The sequence below is a fragment of the Ostrea edulis genome, chromosome 2, assembly GCF_947568905.1.
Source record: "Ostrea edulis chromosome 2, xbOstEdul1.1, whole genome shotgun sequence".
Taxonomy (NCBI): Eukaryota; Metazoa; Mollusca; class Bivalvia; order Ostreida; family Ostreidae; genus Ostrea; species Ostrea edulis.
In genome coordinates this window covers 85828374-85848046 of record NC_079165.1, presented here as the reverse complement: position 1 = coordinate 85848046, position 19673 = coordinate 85828374, and the positions used below count along the sequence as shown (strand labels likewise).

The following is a 19673-nucleotide window of genomic DNA, read 5'->3' as shown; positions in this document are numbered from 1 at the left end:
ATTAAATAAATTTTATAGGGACGACCTATCCCTTCCTCAGGAAAAAAGTTTTACACATAAAAATAGCGAAGGTATCTAACATTGACAAATCTCGTAAATCCCTTAATACATAATGAATACAAATAAAGAGAGAAGGGCAAACACGGACCCCTGGACATACCAGAGGTGGGATCAGGTGACTAGGATGAGTAAGTATCCCCTGTTGACTGGCCACATCTGCATAAATAGAAGACGTGAAAGAATCCGAAACAATACAATAATGGTACGACTAAAAAATTCAAGGTCGAAACAGACGCGTAGATAGACAGAGGATCACAGACAGAAAACAGACGTATAGACAGACAAACTGACAAGGAGACCACCGAGTGCCTCCGATATATTCGATCACGGCGATATAACCAATAATTCTGCATTTTCAGTGCCCAAGCAAACACATCCTGATTTAATTTCCATTTATTTCCTCGACGTCAAATTAGTTCTTGGATGAATTCGGTAGCGACACTTCCGAAAAAGAACAACTCTCTGTGATATTTAGCTTAAAGTAGTTTAGCCCGATAAAAAGTACTGTATTTAATAATCGAATGTAATTCCATACATCATATTGTACTTTTCAATCTTCTATCTAACCCTGACAATATTGAAATATTATAAATAATGAATAACATAAAAGTGTCAATTAAATGTGTAAGATCATCCCATTCATATCGGATTGTTTTCTGTGTAAGTGTTTCAAATAAAAAAAACCATATTTGATATTTGAGATTTTAATGCCAACAAATCTGGCTGTATAAAAACGACAAAAATCGAAAATAACATAAAATAGTTACAATATGTTCTTTTAAATTGATATTAAATGAAAACTTAATCCAATAAAATGTTCGCGATTACACGAAGAAAGTTTAGCAGAGTGGTTGTGAACGTGGTGATTCCAATATATGCAGTGCATTATCTTAAATTCTAATATCGGATTAACTGATGGATCAATAAGCAATTTTACAGCTTTATGTCGTTCACTATAAAAACAGCAACTCCTTCCACGTTTTTCTCTGTTTGTTCAATGGATGCCACCAGATTCATAGTGATCCTAACCACTGTCGTCCTGGTCCAGACCGCCACATCTTTTAGATACAAAGTTCAGCTGGACACTGAGAGGGACCTGGTTTTAAGATGGGGGGTCAGCTACAACTCGGAAAGAATCTATTTCGAATTAAGCGGCAAAGTTTTACCTGACCAGTGGCTAGCTTTCGGATTTTCGGACTATGGCGAAGTGGAGGGTGCAGATTTGGCCGTTGTGGACTTCCAGTCTTATAAAGTACATCTCAGGGTAAGACTTACAGATTTATAGGAATGGCAGGACTTGGAATTAAGTAGATTTAGATATAGACAGTACTACTAGCATGGATACTACCGATTAAAGAGGTCCTCTACATCGTCATCATGACTGACTTCCTTGTATAACATGAATGAAAATATGAATATCAGCAATATTTGTCTATTCATTTGAAAAGTTTTAGCATATCAGAGTAGCTCATAAGGTGACCAGGCAATATGTTTAATTCCGTGAAAACTTTTATGTCTAGTTTTAATACATATTCAGACCACGCAATGTCACACTTCGAACTTTTCGAAATAGTGGGTTACCCCCAGCTAGTTATTAATGGAAAACGGGGTTTACGATGAGATACGTGATAATTTCCTAAATGATACTTTTAAATAATTATGTTTTTGTGAATGTACTTTTGATTTTTATGAAGCAATTGATAATGCAGTTTCTAAATTTACAAATGTACATGTAATGAAAGATGTTCTCTATCCTTGTTTGGAACAAAAATAACTATTGATTGATTGATTGTATATTGTTTAACGTCCCACTCGGGGATTTTTCACCCATATCACGGAGACCTCACCATTGCCAGTGAAGGGCTGCAACATATAGGCCTATTCTCGGCGCTTACGGCCTTTGTCAGGGAGGGATCTTTATCGTTCCACACCTGCTTGACACGGGTCCTCAGTTTTTGCGTTCTGATCCAAAGGACCGCCCCCATTTAGTCATCTCTTACGACAAGCAAGGGGTACTGAGGACCTATTTAAACCCGGATCCCCCACGGGATACAATAACTACATGTAACCAACAAAAAAAAAAAACCAACATAAATATGAAGATAAACCTTGGTTTAATAGAGCTTTAAAAATTAGTGCACAAACGCTGTTTAGAAGCTCTTAAAACATTCAACAATGATAAGAGTTCTGATATTCATTATACAAAGAAGAAGGACTATAAGTCTCTTGAAAATAAACCTATACGAACACATACAAGACAGGAGGGAAGCATGGTGGAATTTCTGCGGAAGGAAAATCCACAAAATTTTTATTCCAAATTCTAGAAAATAAAGAAAAGTTTGCGCCAATTGATACCGATCCAGATATTTTGTGTGAAAATACTAGAAAACGAATCATGTGTATTCGAAGAACTAGATGCCCCTATTACCGTACTAAATATGAAATTTTTGAAACGATGAGTGAATTAAAGAGAAATAAAAGTCATGAAACTGATGGTACAAACGAATTATTTATTGAATTCAAAAATCTCCTTGATAATTTATATTTATTATTTGATGGTATTTATATAAACAGGGTATTATCTCCGGTTGATAATTTTTCACTCCTATGGAGCTTTGTTTTCATATCAAAGAATTGTGAATGCTATATCTCTCTTGTAAGTCAACAACTCTCAACAACTAACATTCAAATTTTTGCTGACCCTTATATATATATACCTTAGTTAAGCAGTGTTAACATTAAAATTGTGGAAAATAAAATTTGAAGATTTTCAGTACAAATCGTGTCCATGCCCCTTTTACTGACGCCATGATAAATTACTATGACAATGACGTGTGAAATACTCAGGAACTTTATGTGTTGAACTTATATTTTTATGCACCCCCACCCCCCTTCAAAGAAGAGGGGCATAATTATTGTTTTGCATCTGTCGGTAGACCGTATGTTGTCCGTTCAATATCTTGAGAACCATTCACTTGATCGTAATGATATTTCATATGTGGTTTAGTTATGAGTAGAAGAGGACCCCTATTGTTTTTCATATCAAAAAGTCATAGGTCAATCTTCTTTGGACATGGGAAGACACTGTCCGCTCAATATCTTGAGAACCCTTTACTTGACAGATATCACACTTGGTATACTGGCACATCCCAAGGAGTAGATGACCCCTATTGATTTTGAGGTCACATGATCAAAGGTCAAGGGTCAAACTGGACATATGAGCATACTGACCACTCAATGTCTAGAGAACCCTTTGCTTGACAGACATCAAACTTGGTAAACTGGTACATCTTCAGGTGAAGATGACCTCTATTGATTTTGAGGTCATATGATCAAAGATCAAAGGTCAACTTGGACATCGGAATATATTGTATCCTATAGTTTAACAATTTAACAGTTACCAAACTTGATGCGCTGGTACAGCATAAGGAGAGGATGACCCCTATTGATTTTTAGGTCACGTGGTCAATCCACTCAGGGACTGGCATAGGAAGATATTGTCTGCTCAATATTTTGAATTGGTGATACTACTAGCAATTAAATGATGCATGTGTATAACCCTTTTCAATTTTTGCACCATGGGGGGCATATATATGTTTTACAAACATCTCTTGTTTCTTTTCGTGCCTAAATACAGTAGATATATACATGTATATAAAGAAAAAATACGAAGTGTGTTACAGGACAGCAACATCAGTATGGCGTCTTTTTAATGTCGACGTTACATTGAAGTGTACAATCCTATGTTACACTAAAACCGTTGATATAATAATCGCAATGATAATTCAATAATTTTAATTAACGTAAAGCTTTAATTCACAAATTGTCATAATTATTGTAGCTATAGCAACCCCGAAAGGTTTTCAGTACAAAACTACTAGTTGTCTATGATAAAATTTCTATTCATTGCAATTACTCACAATTAAGTTTTCAATGACAGCACCGAAAAGAGGTGGCGACTATACTCTGGTGGTACGCGAGACATATAATTTAGGGGATTACTGCATATATAATGAAAAAGTGAAGATAACCGAACAGCGATCAGTCTCATAACTCCCATAAAGAATACAAAATTAAGAGTAGGGCAAACACAGACTCCTGGATATACCAGAGGTTGGATCAGATGTCTAGGAGGAGTAAGCATCCCCTGTCGACCGGTCACTATAGATTGCTTAAGATAAAATGGCGTATACTGTATTGTGATTATTCTTTATCACGTGATTTACGAATCATGGTGATTTCACTAGATCACGTCAAAATATTTAGAACTAGACTGTATACTATCCACATCATAAATCATTTGTTGAAATCAACTATTAATCACATTTTAAAAGCAAACTGCAAATCTGAATAAAGTTTATGCATGTAGCTGTTGAAAATCGTGATGGATTTTGCTGAGGTACATCGCTATGAAAGTTTTAGACTGGTCATAATTATACTTCAGTCCAATCGGAACTCCTCGAATGTCTCGCGCACTCGACATAGATCTATTCAAGGAGTTCCGATTGTGCTTCAGTCGTTTAGAGATAACTCGGAGTAACGGAGCAAGAAATATCTCAAAACATAAAATCTTGACCTGTCATTTCCTCTGTTGTGTGATGCATATCGAGAATCAAAACTACTTTTTGAACAAAACAATTCTTCATGGATTGGTTTAATAAACTTCGTTATCACCAAATTATTAATGGAGTTTAAGGTTGGTCTTTTATAAGGGCAACCAAGTTTAAAAAGGCTCTTCAAGATTGTTTATAAAAACATTACATCAAATAATGGCATTCACAATTCCACACCTTAAACCAAATTCAGATGGGGGAAAAAAATTAAGTTGCTTTTCCGCTTTTAAACAAAACTTTGGTTTTGAGAATTATTTAAGGATCAATTAACAATTTTGAGCAAAGGAAAAGTTTAACACATTTCTTTATATCAGCTCATATTTAACATTTAAATGGGGCGTTACCAACGAATTCCTCGACATGATAAATATTGTCTTAGATGCAACAACAATTCAATGGATAATGAAAAAAAAATTATTCTCGAGTCGTCATGTATCAGAAGAAAGGGTTATTTTATATCAGATAATAAACAAATTATGTAAGATGAAAATTTCCTCATCCGAATTAGTAAGATGATTTTGAACAGTGGGATTTAATGTTACCAGTATTACATCTGACATTGCATTACAGATACACATTTTTATTTCATGTTTTACACTTTATGCATTGTCCCTTGGTGTCCCCTTGTAATCAAGTCAATAAATCATCCTATCTCTAACTTTTTTATTCATATAGTACAATTATTTTCATTTATATAATTATTCTAACCTACCTGCTTTAGATATGAACCATTCAGAACAATTGGATCCTGCATGTATTTTGCTTGCAAACTGTATTTATTAATATAAACTCTTATACTGATATTGATTATCATTTTATATGTATTCACTTAACATTATCCACTGCTTATGAAACTGGCACTGCCCTTAGATATGTTAAGCAGTTTGGTTATTTATTATTGTATATTTCATTTTGTTAATTTAAATCTTGTCTGCAATCAGTATTTCATATGTTATTATAGATGTGTGTAGTGCAAAAATGTGAACTCTGACAGTAGTAGTACATCTGAATGATTGCTATTTATTTTACTAGTTAAACTGTACATCCCCCCAGGACCCTAAAGTGGTGAATAAACATGTTATCACTATACATTGATTATTGAATCTCTCAAATCATCAAATTCGATAATGTGTTGTTTTATGTAGAAAAAAAATACTTACGATCTAAAGCTGCGGACAGGTCTAGAAAAACAGATATCGACAAGTCTATAATAGATAAAGAATTACTGCTGTCGACAAGTTTGTAATAGACAAAGAATTACTGTTGTCGACAAGTCTATAATAGATAAAGAACTACTGTTGTCGACAAGTCTATAATAGACAAAGAATTACTGTTGTCGACAAGTCTATAATAGACAAAGAACTACTGCTGTCGACAAGTTTATGATAGACAAAGAACTACTGTTGTCGACAAGTCTATAATAGACAAAGAACTATTGCTATCGACAAGTTTATAATAGACAATGAACTACTGCTGTCGACAAGTCTGTAATAAACAAAGAATTACTGCTGTTGATAAGTCTGTAATAGACAAAAAAACCCACTACTGCTGTCGACAAGTCTATGACAGACAAAGAATTACTGTTGTCGACAAGTCTATAATAGACAAAGAACTACTGCTGTCGACAAGTCTGTAATAGACAAAGAATTACTGCTGTCGACAAGTCTATAATAGACAAAGAATTACTGTTGTCGACAAGTCTATAATAGACAAAGAATTACTGCTGTCGACAAGTCTATAATAAACAAAGAAATACTGCTGTCGACAAGTCTATGATAGACAAAGAACTACTGCTGTCGACAAGTCTATAATAGACAAAGAACTACTGCTGTCGACAAGTCTATAATAGACAAAAATTACTGCTGTCGACAAGTCTATAATAGACAAAAAATACTGCTGTCGACAAGTCTATGATAGACAAAGAATTACTGCTGTCGACAAATCTGTAATAGACAAAAACACTACTGCTGTCGACAAGTCTATAATAGACAAAGAACTACTGCTGTCGACAAGTCTATAATAGACAAAGAAATACTGCTGTCGACAAGTCTATAATAGACAAAAAAATACTGCTGTCGACAAGTCTATGATAGACAAAGAACTATTGCTATCGACAAGTCTATAATAGACAAAGAACTACTGCTGTCGACAAGTCTGTAATAGGCAAAGAATTACTGCTGTCTACAAGTATATAATAGACACAAAAAAATACTGCTGTCGACAAGTCTATGATAGACAAAGAATTACTGCTGTCGACAAGTCTGTAATAGACAAAAGTCAACAATAGACAAAGAATTTCTGCTGTCGACAAATCTATAATAGACAACGAATTACTGCTGTCGACAAATCTATAATAGACAAAGAATTACTGCTGTCGAGAAATCTATGATAGACAAAAATTACTGTTGTTGACAGGTTTATAATTAACAGACAAAGACCTACAGTTTTGACAGATTAATAATAGACAAGGAACTTCATCTGTCGGTAGATGTCTTACAATTTACGATCCCTGAACCCAAGATATAAAATGTTTCTTCTATTCAGAACAAAACCACGTTATAACCCCTGAACAATCCGACAGGTTCTATTCTGGGAGTCAGACCAAAGCTTAAACAGCCTTATGGGGCGACAGTTTTTAGCTCAAGTGACCTATTCTTATCACCTTTTGACTGTCGTTTGTCCGTCCGTCCGCCCGTCTGTATGTCCGTAAACCTTTCACATTTTCATCCTCTTCTCCAGAACCACTGGGCCAATTTCAATATAACTTGGCACAAATCATCGATGGGTGAGGCCAATTTAAGTTTCTTCATATGAAGAGCCATGTCCCCTTCAAAGGGGGGATAGCCACGAGAGTGCAAAAATAGGGTGGGACCATTTAAAAATGTTCTTCTCAGTAATAGTTCAGGAAAGTTCAAATTTACTTGGCAGCTTTCTGACATAGTGCAGATTCAGGTTTCTTAAAATCATGGCCCCCGAGGGTAGGTTGGGGTCACAATAGGGGATCAAAGTTTTACATGGGAATATATAGGGAATTTCTTTTAAAATCTTATTCACAAGAACCACTTGGCCAGGAAAGTTCAAATTTACATACATGTAGCAGCTTTTTTAACATAGTGCAGATTCAGGTTTCTTAAAATCAAGGACCCCGGGGTTAAGGTGGGGCAACAAAAGGGGATCAAATTTTACATACAAATATATAGGAAAATGTTTTTAAAAATTCTTCTCAAGAACTACTGGGCCAGAAACGTTTACATTTGCATGAAAACTTCCTGGCATAGTGTAGATTCAAGTTTTTAAAATCACCCCTGGGGTAGGTTAGGGCCACAATAGGAGATCCAAGTTATAAATACAAATATATAGGGAAATCTCAAATATCACTCGGGCAGGAAAGATCAAATTTACGTGAAAGCTTCCCGATAAAGTGCAAATTCAAGTTTGTAAAAATCTTGGCTTCCAAGGGTAGGGTGGTGCCACAATAGGGGATCAAATTTTTACATACGAGCATTTAGGGAAAATCTTTTTTTTAAATTTCAAATCCCACAGGGCCAGAAAAGTGGAAATTTACACGAAAGCTTCCTTGCATAGAATAGGTCCATGTCTGTCATATCTGTGCAATTCATAGTCCCCAGGGCTAGGGTGGGGTCACAATAGGGTATGAAAGTTTTATTAAATGCTGATGTATAAGAAAAAATCTTGAAAATACCTTTTGAACTATTTAAACTAGAGCTTTCATATTTCGTATATAGATGCTTTATGTGAAGACCTTATATTTTTTTCAATGAAGTTTGACCTTGACCTTGGAGTTGGACCTACTTTTTCATATTGAGTGTTGAGTTATGGGAGTTCATTTTCAGTTATGTTGTGATCCTTTGGGAATCTGTTGGGGCCACAATATGGGGTTAAATTTTTTCATGGGAAAAAAGATTAATAGAGCATCTTTTAAAAATCACAAGTTGAACAACAGTAGGACCAAGGGGACTCAGGTGAGCGATGTGTCCCTGGGCCTCTTGTTATACACCCAATAAAAATTGCTTCCAAATCTACTAGAAAACAATCCACTATCTAAACGATATAAACATTCATTGTATATGTTTTGTATTCTCAGTTCATCTGGTAGATTAATTTTTTTTTTTAAAATCCGTTAGATTGCTTATATTATTCAGTTGGAATGTATTACAAAATTCAGAAAACGTATAAATCGCGTTTTCACAATTCTAAGATTTTGTTGTAATTTGGTAGGACTGCTGGACAGATGACAACGCTTTGCTGTGGATGGATTACCGACAAAACTATGAAATAACGGACTGGAAATGGCAAAACAACAAAATTATGGTTAGATTTCACAGGAAATTTGAAACTTGTGATGACAACGATTACACGATCGATGTGAGTATTAATAAATTCTACGGTACTTTTGACCCGATACAATTTGTCAATAATGGACAAATTAAGAATTGAGTCAAATATCGTTGCAATTTGCATTGCTCGTTTACCTGCATGTGTATACGAGAAGCGAGTACACGCACGTTCTGAGATTGATGCACGTTCTTCAGACAGGTACTACTCACATTATTTTTGGTGTGGGGAACGATATTCCGAGATTTGGACATCCCCTGCCATATTCGGTAAAGTTCGGTCTTCAGAGAGTCCAACTCCTAAAACCCGATCTCCCCGAACCCGACATACCTTCAGATACCTGGTACTTCGACATTGTTAACCCAAATGTAAGTATATCCGTAAAATATGTTATCCACGTATGTTTATGTATATATATTACCCACGAGTGTGTCAACCTGATTTTTAACCAGAAATCTACCGTAAACTTGATAAACAGAAATAGAGGCGTAAATGTCAAATCTAGACAAAATTCAGCACCAGAACAAAAAAAACATACCACATAGGTAGGCAGGAGTACTAAACATTTCAACTAGACCCCCCAAAAAAAGTGTAAGCATCTAAATATTTCAACTAGACAAAGATGTAAACATCTAAACATTTCAACTAGACAAAAGTGTAAACGTCAGAACCAAACATTCAACTAGACAAAAGTGTAAGCACCAGAACTACAGAACTAAACCCAGTTGAAAAGTGTAAAACTCAGACTAATTTCAAGGGACACCCATTCTTTTTTATTTTTTATTTTTTAGAAATGCTGGAAAAGTACTGTAATTTCCATGACTTACCATAAGATACACGGAAAACTAAATCCGCAAAAATCTGAATCAACATTTGGAAAAATTATCATTGGTCTTTCTGGGTACAATGTTTTTCAGTCAATCAGTGACTTCCATTCAATAATATTTACATTTCCAATGTTTTTGCCTTCGATATCTTTACCGATTGAAATGATAGTCATTTCCTCATGAATGTTAACGATGTACGTATGAATTTTGATAAATATAGTACGACTATTTTTACGGCTGGGAATTCTCCGACAGAAATGAAAATAGAATATAAATATAAGATATGAATTTCAGTTTTGAAAATACATGAGAGTATGAACAGCAACCCCTAAATGTAACGCCGGTATATAGTTTTTATGAAGTGCACGCGCTTCATGAAGTATGCACGCGCTTCATGAAGTATGCAGGCGCAAAGCGTCGCAGTTCATACCCTCATGTATATTAAAAAATGCAATATAATGTTTTGTTATTGGTAAACGTTTTAATGTTTCTTAATGTTTGTAATTCTCGATAAAATCATTGTGACGTGCAACTAGGAATGGGAATCTATACCTATGCCCAGTAAAAGAAACAGATTACATTAGAAAACAGTACTCAGTAGTAAGCGGAATAAGATGTCTATATATAGAAACAGTAGAAACATGGGAGTATAATGTCTGTCGGTAATCATACCATATTGAAATGTAAACTTTCTCAGAACCGCCGGTCCTAGCTGCTTGACGAATTGGAACAATTCGTAAGTTTCGATTTACTGCCGAGGAATTTTGATTTTCTAATTAGTATATGTCATTAATTTCACCGGACTCGAATTTCATTAATTTGACTGACCTAAAACTAAGCACCGGAACCACGCAGTTCATCCTATTCTTCTTTTTTGACATTGTCAAACCAGAAATTGATATGATAAGCTACTAAATCGATGTCATCAGTTCATCTAGAAATACCATTAGAAATTTTGAAACACGACCGCATAACTTTTATCACCATCCGCGTGAACTACGCTGTTATGATATTGATATTATAACGCACTGTAAGACAAACATTGTAATTAGACCATGATTTCTACATTTTATTCTGATACGTGGGTTGAGAGTAGAAAATACCCACTGCTCTGATTAAACACAGATACAAGCAAGAAATTTCTTCTTTGGTAATGGAAACTATGAAAAGTGTTTTCATCAAATTTAAATCAAACCCAGGTTTTTCTTAAAATGTAGATATATGATTATCCGCGCTTGAAATCGTCGAAGTAGTGAATAGTTAGTGCATTGTAAGCAGTTGGATATATATATGCGGTTCAATTATTCAGGGTTGAGTTTATCTGCATAATGTTACTAATTGTTAATGTAATATAAATGCTAAATGTCTTGATCTTACTACTGTGCATTTTAATGTAATAATACATTTAATGACTAGATGTTATAGCTTGTTAATGTATTACATTTAATGACTATAGATGTTATAACTTGTTAATGTAATAAAACATTCAATGACTAGATGTTATAACTTGTTAATGTAATACATTTGGATCGAATAACAAATGGCAGGGTGTAACAAATTTATGACAATTTTGAAATTAAATTGCCAATTTTTGAAATTAAATTGCCATGACTGTTTTCGTTAATATGACACCGTTTTCCTCGTTTACGTGGGAGAAGATGAGGTCAGTTTATATATTTTATATATAAGCAGGGCTTGGTCGTACCCCTTGCTTTAATCTTCTATATCAGGAATTTGTTTGCACAAATACGTGGCAATTGAATTAAGCAACACCTGTGCTGCCTAAGTTACCGTTTTTAACCCATACAATCATTCACAAGTTTGGAGGATTAATTTCATTTCATCGAGAGGCAAAAAGATAGCGCAATCGCATCTAATTTGTGATTTATAAAACCATTTTCAAAGATTAATAATGCAGAAAGATCCATCCATTAGCAGATTGATGTGAGGATAAACTTTACCTTACGTAATAGATTTAGATTGTTTTGTATTGATGTCTGTCGAGAGGTCTGTGTGATTCTTACTATCTGAGGTTTTGCAATGGAATTCAACAATAAAATTCTCCACCATGAGCAAATGATGTCAGCACGAATTTGAGGTTAAAAGGTTAGCAGGTGGTAAGATGATGCTGTATCAAATTCTATGCAGTTTGATGGTTGTTTGTTTGTTTGATGTCCCGTCGGAAATTTTTCACTAATATTGAGACGTCTGATTTAGCAATGAAATTTCACGTGAAGAATCTCTATGACCAATGCATGACGTCTATTGTTAACAGGTTAAAGTTCAAGGTCACCAGGTCATATGCATATTGTTTATATAGACGGTATCTCAAATACGATTTATTTGAATATTTATTTACCTTAAATACGATTTAAGCTTTAGTATTTAATGAAACTTTACACGAAGAATCAATTGTTCAGATGGTTTTGAAGGTAATCAAAGGTCAAAGTCTCTATATCAAAGTTGGTCAAATTGTTTTACATTAATATATATTTTCCTCCTAGAAATAAGATAGTATGATGAAACTCTGTTGTACACAGAGCCACAGTAAGGTTGACGTCGACTTTTTCATGATCATAAGTCAGTCAAAAGTCACGATAGTATTTTTTTAACGGGTCTATGTGTGTATAGTTAAACGCTTGCTTTTAACTTACTTTAATGGATAGTCCATTTGAATCAAAATCAGTAGTTATAGTTTAATATTTTCTCTTTGAATGTACAGTTTGAGTTATTTTACATGTAATTGCATGTAACTTGAAGCCGGAGGTGGAAGTGGTGGTGGGGGAGGGGGTAATTCACCGAATTTAGTTTTATATCAGCTGACTTGGGAATAATACTCTATCAATTCGAAATGAATCCTGTTAATTTTTACTTGAAAGATAACCATTCCAGCCAAGGAGACGACTTATTGGTGGTGTGTAACGAAACTCCCAAGACTTCCCGAAAAGCACCACATTATAATGGTAAGAAAACTCCCAAGACTTCCCGAAAAGCACCACATTATAATGGTAAGAAAACTCCCAAGACTTCCCGAAAAGCACCACATTATAATGGTAAGAAAACTCCCAAGACTTCCTACTAAGCACCGCATTATAATGGTAAGAAAACTTCCAGGACTTCTCAAAAAGCACCGCATTATAATGGTATGAAAACTCCCACGACTTCCTACCAAGCACCACATTACTATAGTATAATGGTATGACTTCTTACAAAGCGCCACATTAAAATGGTAAAAAAAAGATCCCCATGCCATTGTACTCAATAAAGTTTTGAACTCAATGCTTTGCCTTCTTCTGTCCGAGAAGCTTGTTATTTAGTAGGTTTCTTTGGAGAGCGAACAGTGTATTATATGTAGAAGACACTTGTTGGAAGTTGATACATTTCAGCTAAGATTTTGATTTGATGTTGATTTTCAAATTAACTAACAAGACACAGGACAGCGTGCGTGAGCTATACATACTGCTATAAGTACAAACATCCCGATATCATTTACAGACAAACAGTAAATTCTTCGATCTTTTATGTGACTTATTTCCTGTACATTGACCTATTTCCTGTAAATTGACCTATTTCCTGTACATTGACCTATTTCCTGTCTTTGATTGTAGTACGAGGGCATCATTACAGACGCAAGTGTCGGACTCGTTCATCATATTGAAGTTTTCCACTGTCAGCTGAGTCCCCATGAGACAGTGACGTCATATAATGGCCCAGGGATGGCCGAAGGCAAACCCCCTGAGTTAGCAGCATGTCGAGAGGTCATCGGAGCCTGGGCTATGGGTGCATCGGTAGGTATTCAAGCTTGGGCAATCGGTGCATCGGTAGGTATTTAAGCCTTGGTAATCGGTGCATCGGTAGGTGTTGGAGCCTAGGCAATCGGTGCATCGGTAGGTGTTGGAGCCTGGGCAATCAGTGCATCGGTAGGTGTTGGAGCCTAGGCAATCGGTGCATCGGTAGGTGTTGGGAGCCTAGGCAATCGGTGCATCGGTAGGTGTTGGAGCCTAGGCAATCGGTGCATCGGTAGGTGTTGGAGCCTGGGCAATCGGTGCATCGGTAGGTGTTGGAGCCTAGGCAATCGGTGCGCTGATAAGTACACAATACTACTATCGAAAGAGTTTGCTCTGTTGCAAATTTCTCACTTTTCTACTTAACTATGCTCTAACTTGAAGGATATGTACTTGAAACGCATGTGCGAGAATATTGTGAAGAAATATGCATTTACAATTCAATAATTTGCTGGAAAATTATACTTTCATGCACACAATATCAAAGAAAAAGGGTGCAAATCGTTATTATTTAGCTTTCTGTCTCTTTGTATGCCTACAATTTAAAATGGTCATAACTATTGTACTGGAGATAGAGAATTTATACTCAGGTAACTGAGGTCTAAGGAATGCAGCTGATCAAAGTCAAATTCAATTTGCCATACATTATATACTTAAACTTGGTCATACTCAGGAGCATAGTGTTTCACAAATACGTTTAATAATCTGTACATTGTGTATCAACAGGCCATGTTCCTACCAAACGAGGCAGGGACGGCGGTGGGAGGTCCGTCCAGATCTCGCTATGTCCTTCTAGAGGTCCATCTAAACAATCCAGACTTGAAAAGGGGTGAGAATATTTCATCGGGCAAAGAGAAAAAAAAGAATGTTCAAATTGAACTGACACTATTCCCTTGACCAAATAACGGAAATAAACTAGTTCAGGAAATTTTACTCATTGAGCTTCCTTCTGTATTAGGAGTCGTGGATTCCTCTGGAATACGATTTCACGTCACAAAACACCTGAGGAGGTATGATTCTGGGATCATGGAGTTAGGTCTGGAATACACCAACAAGATGGCCGTCCCTCCCAAGCAGGCAATGTTTACACTGCCAGGTTACTGCATAGCAGACTGTACCGAGATTGTAAGTACATCACAAAAGTCTGCACTCAATACATTGGACAGAACCGATATAGTAAGTACTTAATAGAAAACAGGTGTGTGCTTGGTACACAATAATACTGTCTCCCAGTCTGACGTCAGATCCCCCACTCTGTAAATTACTGTCCCAGTTTGACGTCAGATCCCCCACTCTGTAATTTACTGTCCCATTCTGACGTCAGACCCCCCACTCTGTAATTTACTGTACCAGTCTGACGTCAGACCCCCAACTCTTGTAATTTACTGTACCAGTCTGACGTCAGACCCCCCACTCAGTAATTTACTGTACCAGTCTGACGTCAGACCCCCCACTCTGTAATTTACTGTACCAGTCTGACGTCAGACCCCCCACTCTGTAATTTACTGTACCAGACTGACGTCAGACCTCCCACTCTGTAATTTACTGTACCAGTCTGACGTCAGACCCCCAACTCTGTAATTTACTGTACCAGTCTGACGTCAGACCCCCAACTCTGTAATTTACTGTACCAGTCTGACGTCAGACCCCCCACTCTGTAATTTACTTTCCCAGTCTGACGTCAGACCCCCAAACTCTGTAATTTACTGTACCAGTCTGACGTCAGACCCCCAAACTCTGTAATTTACTGTACCAGTCTGACGTCAGACCCCCAACTCTGTAATATACTTTACCAGTCTGACGTCAGAATCCCAACTCTGTAATTTACTGTCCCAGTCTGACGTCAGACCCCCACTCTGTTATTTACTTTCCCAGTCTGACGTCAGACCCCCAAACTCTGTAATTTACTGTACCAGTCTGACGTCAGACCCCCAACTCTGTAATATACTTTACCAGTCTGACGTCAGAATCCCAACTCTGTAATTTACTGTCCCAGTCTGACGTCAGACCCCCACTCTGTTATTTACTTTCCCAGTCTGACGTCAGACCCCCAAACTCTGTAATTTACTGTACCAGTCTGACGTCAGACCCCCAACTCTGTAATATACTTTACCAGTCTGACGTCAGAATCCCAACTCTGTAATTTACTGTCCCAGTCTGACGTCAGACCCCCACTCTGTTATTTACTTTCCCAGTCTGACGTCAGACCCCCACTCTGTAATTTACTTTCCCAGTCTGACGTCAGACCCCCAACTCTGTAATTTACTGTACCAGTCTGACGTCAGACCTCCCACTCTGTAATTTACTGTCCCAGTCAGACCCCCAACTCTGTAATTTACTGTCCCAGTCAGACCCCCAACTCTTGTAATTTACTTTCTAGAAGGTATCGTAAGTGTGATATTTAGCGTATTTAAAATTTGGCGCAGTCTGAGCTGATGCACTATATAGAGTAATCATGATTTAGCACTTCTTCGATGTATGAAAATGGATAAATAAAGAATTTCATAATTTAACTAACGTAACTATAGATAATCGCTCTTGCTTCACTACCAAAGACGCTAAAATATGAATCCTGCTAAAATAAATACGCGCACAGTATTTTCTGTTGTTTTTTAAGGCGTTACCACCCAGCGGTATCCGAGTGTTCTTACAATAGTTGCTGTTGTTTTTTAAGGCGTTACCACCCAATGGTATTCGAGTTTACGCCTCCCAGCTCCATACTCACCTGACTGGAAAGCAGGTTTTCACAAAACACATCAGGAGGGGGGTCGAACTGCTGGAGCTTAACAGAGACAATCACTACAGCCCACACTTCCAGGAAATCCGTACGCTTCCCCGACATGTCCACGTGCTTCCGGTAAATCAAAACAAAATTTATGGGTGCTGTTGATTATGCAAATTCGTAGGATACCCATGGGTGTTATTTTCATTGGGTCAAATGCTGTCTGACGTGTTTCATACCGATTGTTAGACCGTTCGTGGCACAATGATTTAAACTACGGGTAATTCGGTTTACCTGATCAATATGTAGGACTCACGGCGGGTGTGACCGGTCTACATGGAATGTTTACTCCTCCTAGGCACCTGATCCCACCTCTGGTGTGTCCAGGGGTCCGTGTTTGCCCGGCTATCTATTTTGTATTGCTTATGGGATTTTTGAGATTGATCACTGTTCGTCATCTTCACCTTTCTTTTAATGAACAAAACGATTTTTAAAAAAATCATAATATAAACGAACATTTAGGGGTTGGTATAATTTTTTTTTTTTTTACAAACCTTTTCATTAAGTTTTACTTTAGTTAAAGCTGATAGCAATAGAAAGTGTTCAAGGTAGGCAATATACAACACGCATTCACTGTGCTATTGCAAAATTGATGTGGGCGAAGAGTGATTCGAACCTAATTTTATACCCCGAAGGCAAAAGGCTCCGATCAAGAATGCAATTAAAGTTGCATTCATTGTACATTCTTTCCGGCAGCGATTCAGTGGTTAAGAGTGTTGGATCTGGAGGTCGTGAGTTCGCCAAACGCATTTTGAAGTGAGAGGGGTGGGTCTTTTTGGCGAGACCTTATAAGCGCAACAGGAATTGGGTAATGTGAATTAACACTGTCTTTTGCGGTAACAGGGATTGGGTAATGTGAATTATAACTGTCTTTTGCGGTAACAGGGATTGTTGTTTTTTGCAGGGTGATGCTTTGATTACTTCCTGTGTAGACGGAACTTTGAACAGATCGGCGGTCACGTTGGTAATTATGATCGTAATATTGTGTTACTTGTAAAAAGTTTCTCTCAATGATCACTAAAACAGTTACAATGTCTGTATATATTACATTACAGGGTGGTTTTTCTATACACCGTTACAATGTCTGTATATATTACATTACAGGGTGGTTTTTCTATACACCGTTACAATGTCTGTATATATTACATTACAGGGTGGTTTTTCTATACACCGTTACAATGTCTGTATATATTACATTACAGGGTGGTTTTTCTATACACCGTTACAATGTCTGTATATATTACATTACAGGGTGGTTTTTCTATACACCGTTACAATGCCTGTATATATTACATTACAGGGTGGTTTTTCTATACAAGAGGAGATGTGTGTAAATTACATTCACTATTACCCACGATGTAATCTGGAGGTCTGCAAAAGTTCCATATCAGATCAGGCCCTAACTCACTTCTTCCAGTTTGCAAATGCGTAAGAATCCACAGTAATTCAATGACTTTAAGGAGGAATACTACACCGTCATAATGGCCGCGACTTCCTTTTGAAAAATATGAATATCAGCCATACAAAATTATATTGCCTATAGCTGTGTAGCTCAGTAGGTCAACGTGTCGATTGCTGATCTGTAGTTTATGCGTTAGATATGGCACACCAAATTCACAAAAATGAGCTAAACATAGTTTCACAGTTGATAAACTAGGTTTATCGACTGTAAACTATAGTTTACGGACCGTAAACTATAGTTAACGATTCGTTAACTATAGATTTCATCCGTAAAACTATATTTAACGGTTGTAAACTATAGTTTACAAATGCTAATCCAAGTTTATCTGTCTTTAAATAAATGTTAACAATAGATTTTGCTGATAAATACAGATTCATTCGTTAATTATAGTTTTTGATCGTAAACTATAGCTAACTGCCATTTTTACTCATAAACTATATTAAACAAAACTGTGTTTATCACTTTTTTGTGAATTCGGCGCATTTAATGACTATAAACTATATCTTACAAACCGTAAACTATCATTACATTCGTAAATAATAGTTTAGACTTGTAAACCGTAGTTTACAATCGTGAAACCGTAATTATCAGATAAACTATGTTTTGCAATCGCTAATGATTGTTTTCATTGTTAATTATAGTTTACGTTTGTGAAACATAGATTATCTGTTAACTATGGTTTACAGATGTGAAATATAGATTAACGTCGTTAACTATAGTTTACAGTCGATATTAAACCTAGTTTATCAACTGTGAAACTATGTTTAGCTCATTTTTATGAATTTGGCGTGCCATAGTTAGAGTCAACCAGGGGTTTTCTCTTTCCAGATTGCATTCTGCTAAAACTGCATTTTTTTTTTTACTAAATAAGGCAAATTCGAAACTTTTCAATTTCAAAATATCATTGTACATATCCACCACTTTTTATCCTTAACAGATTTCTCTTGTGTGGTATTCCTCCGTAAAACCTGCATAGCTAATTTATAGTCAAGACTCGTTACAAATATTTGTAAAAATAAAACCCAGATCATCATAATAACACTACAGTAATTAAGAAGTCTTCACTGTATACCCCAAGTATGTCCTTGATTGACACGGGTTTCATTTTTAGAATTAATAAAACTTACGACACCGGATTACGGTATCAGTCGGTCAGCTGGACTCCCACCATAGTGAGGTCATTAGAGCTGTTCTACAAAAACGCGCCAATATCCATGCAGTGTAACAAATCGGACGGGAGCAGGTTCCGGGTGAGTTTGTTCAGGCTACATACTCGGATTTCTCGGTGTGGCCCTGTTTGTGTCCGATTTATTATCTCTTTCATTTTTCTTCTCAGGGAGACTGGAGCAGCAAAACCATTCCTAGCATACTTCTGCCGTACAACACGGAACACACTGACTGTAACAAAGATATATCATGGCTTTAGTAGCAAACCTTCATCAATAAAATATTTACATTTATACTCGGCTTTAGAACTCGATTGTTTTACCATTGCTTTGCTCAAGTTGTAAACAGTCTTGAGGACAGGTTTCATTAAAATTGAACTAGGTATATGTTCACATGTAAGAGAACATATTCAGATGGGGGTGCCCAGTAAACAGATGGGGGTGCACAGTAAACAATTTTAAGTTTGATAAACATTCTCTGGAGGTTACTTAGAAATGAACCACATTTTAAAAATAAGGTCAGGGTCTTGCAGGAAGTTTATTATTTGAATGTCAATCTAATGAAATATTTAGGCACAATCATCACTGTACAAGTATGAAAAAAAAATGTGAGTCTATAGTT

At 36.4% G+C, this 19673-nt stretch overlaps 1 protein-coding gene across 1 annotated transcript; it reads left to right on the top strand.

The window, feature by feature from the left end:
* The first annotated feature begins 949 nt into the window (after positions 1-949).
* Positions 950-19347, top strand: LOC125679743 (dopamine beta-hydroxylase-like). Its single transcript, XM_056155273.1, has 12 exons — positions 950-1324; positions 8913-9059; positions 9227-9397; positions 12736-12819; positions 13465-13644; positions 14368-14470; positions 14600-14766; positions 16316-16498; positions 17328-17387; positions 17724-17851; positions 18997-19135; positions 19222-19347. Exons 1-12 carry the CDS (start codon positions 1004-1006, stop codon positions 19309-19311), a joined length of 1773 nt encoding a protein of 590 aa, XP_056011248.1. The 5' UTR covers positions 950-1003; the 3' UTR covers positions 19312-19347.
* The last annotated feature ends 326 nt before the right edge of the window (positions 19348-19673 follow it).

Bases quoted from the DNA above. Each gene is read 5' to 3' on its own strand.
- LOC125679743 (XM_056155273.1), top strand. From the start codon at position 1,004: ATGTCGTTCACTATAAAAACAGCAACTCCTTCCACGTTTTTCTCTGTT. The intron at 12,820-13,464 runs GTAAGAAAACTC...CTTTGATTGTAG, and splicing joins AAAAGCACCACATTATAATG to TACGAGGGCATCATTACAGA. The intron at 19,136-19,221 runs GTGAGTTTGTTC...TTTTCTTCTCAG, and splicing joins CGGACGGGAGCAGGTTCCGG to GGAGACTGGAGCAGCAAAAC.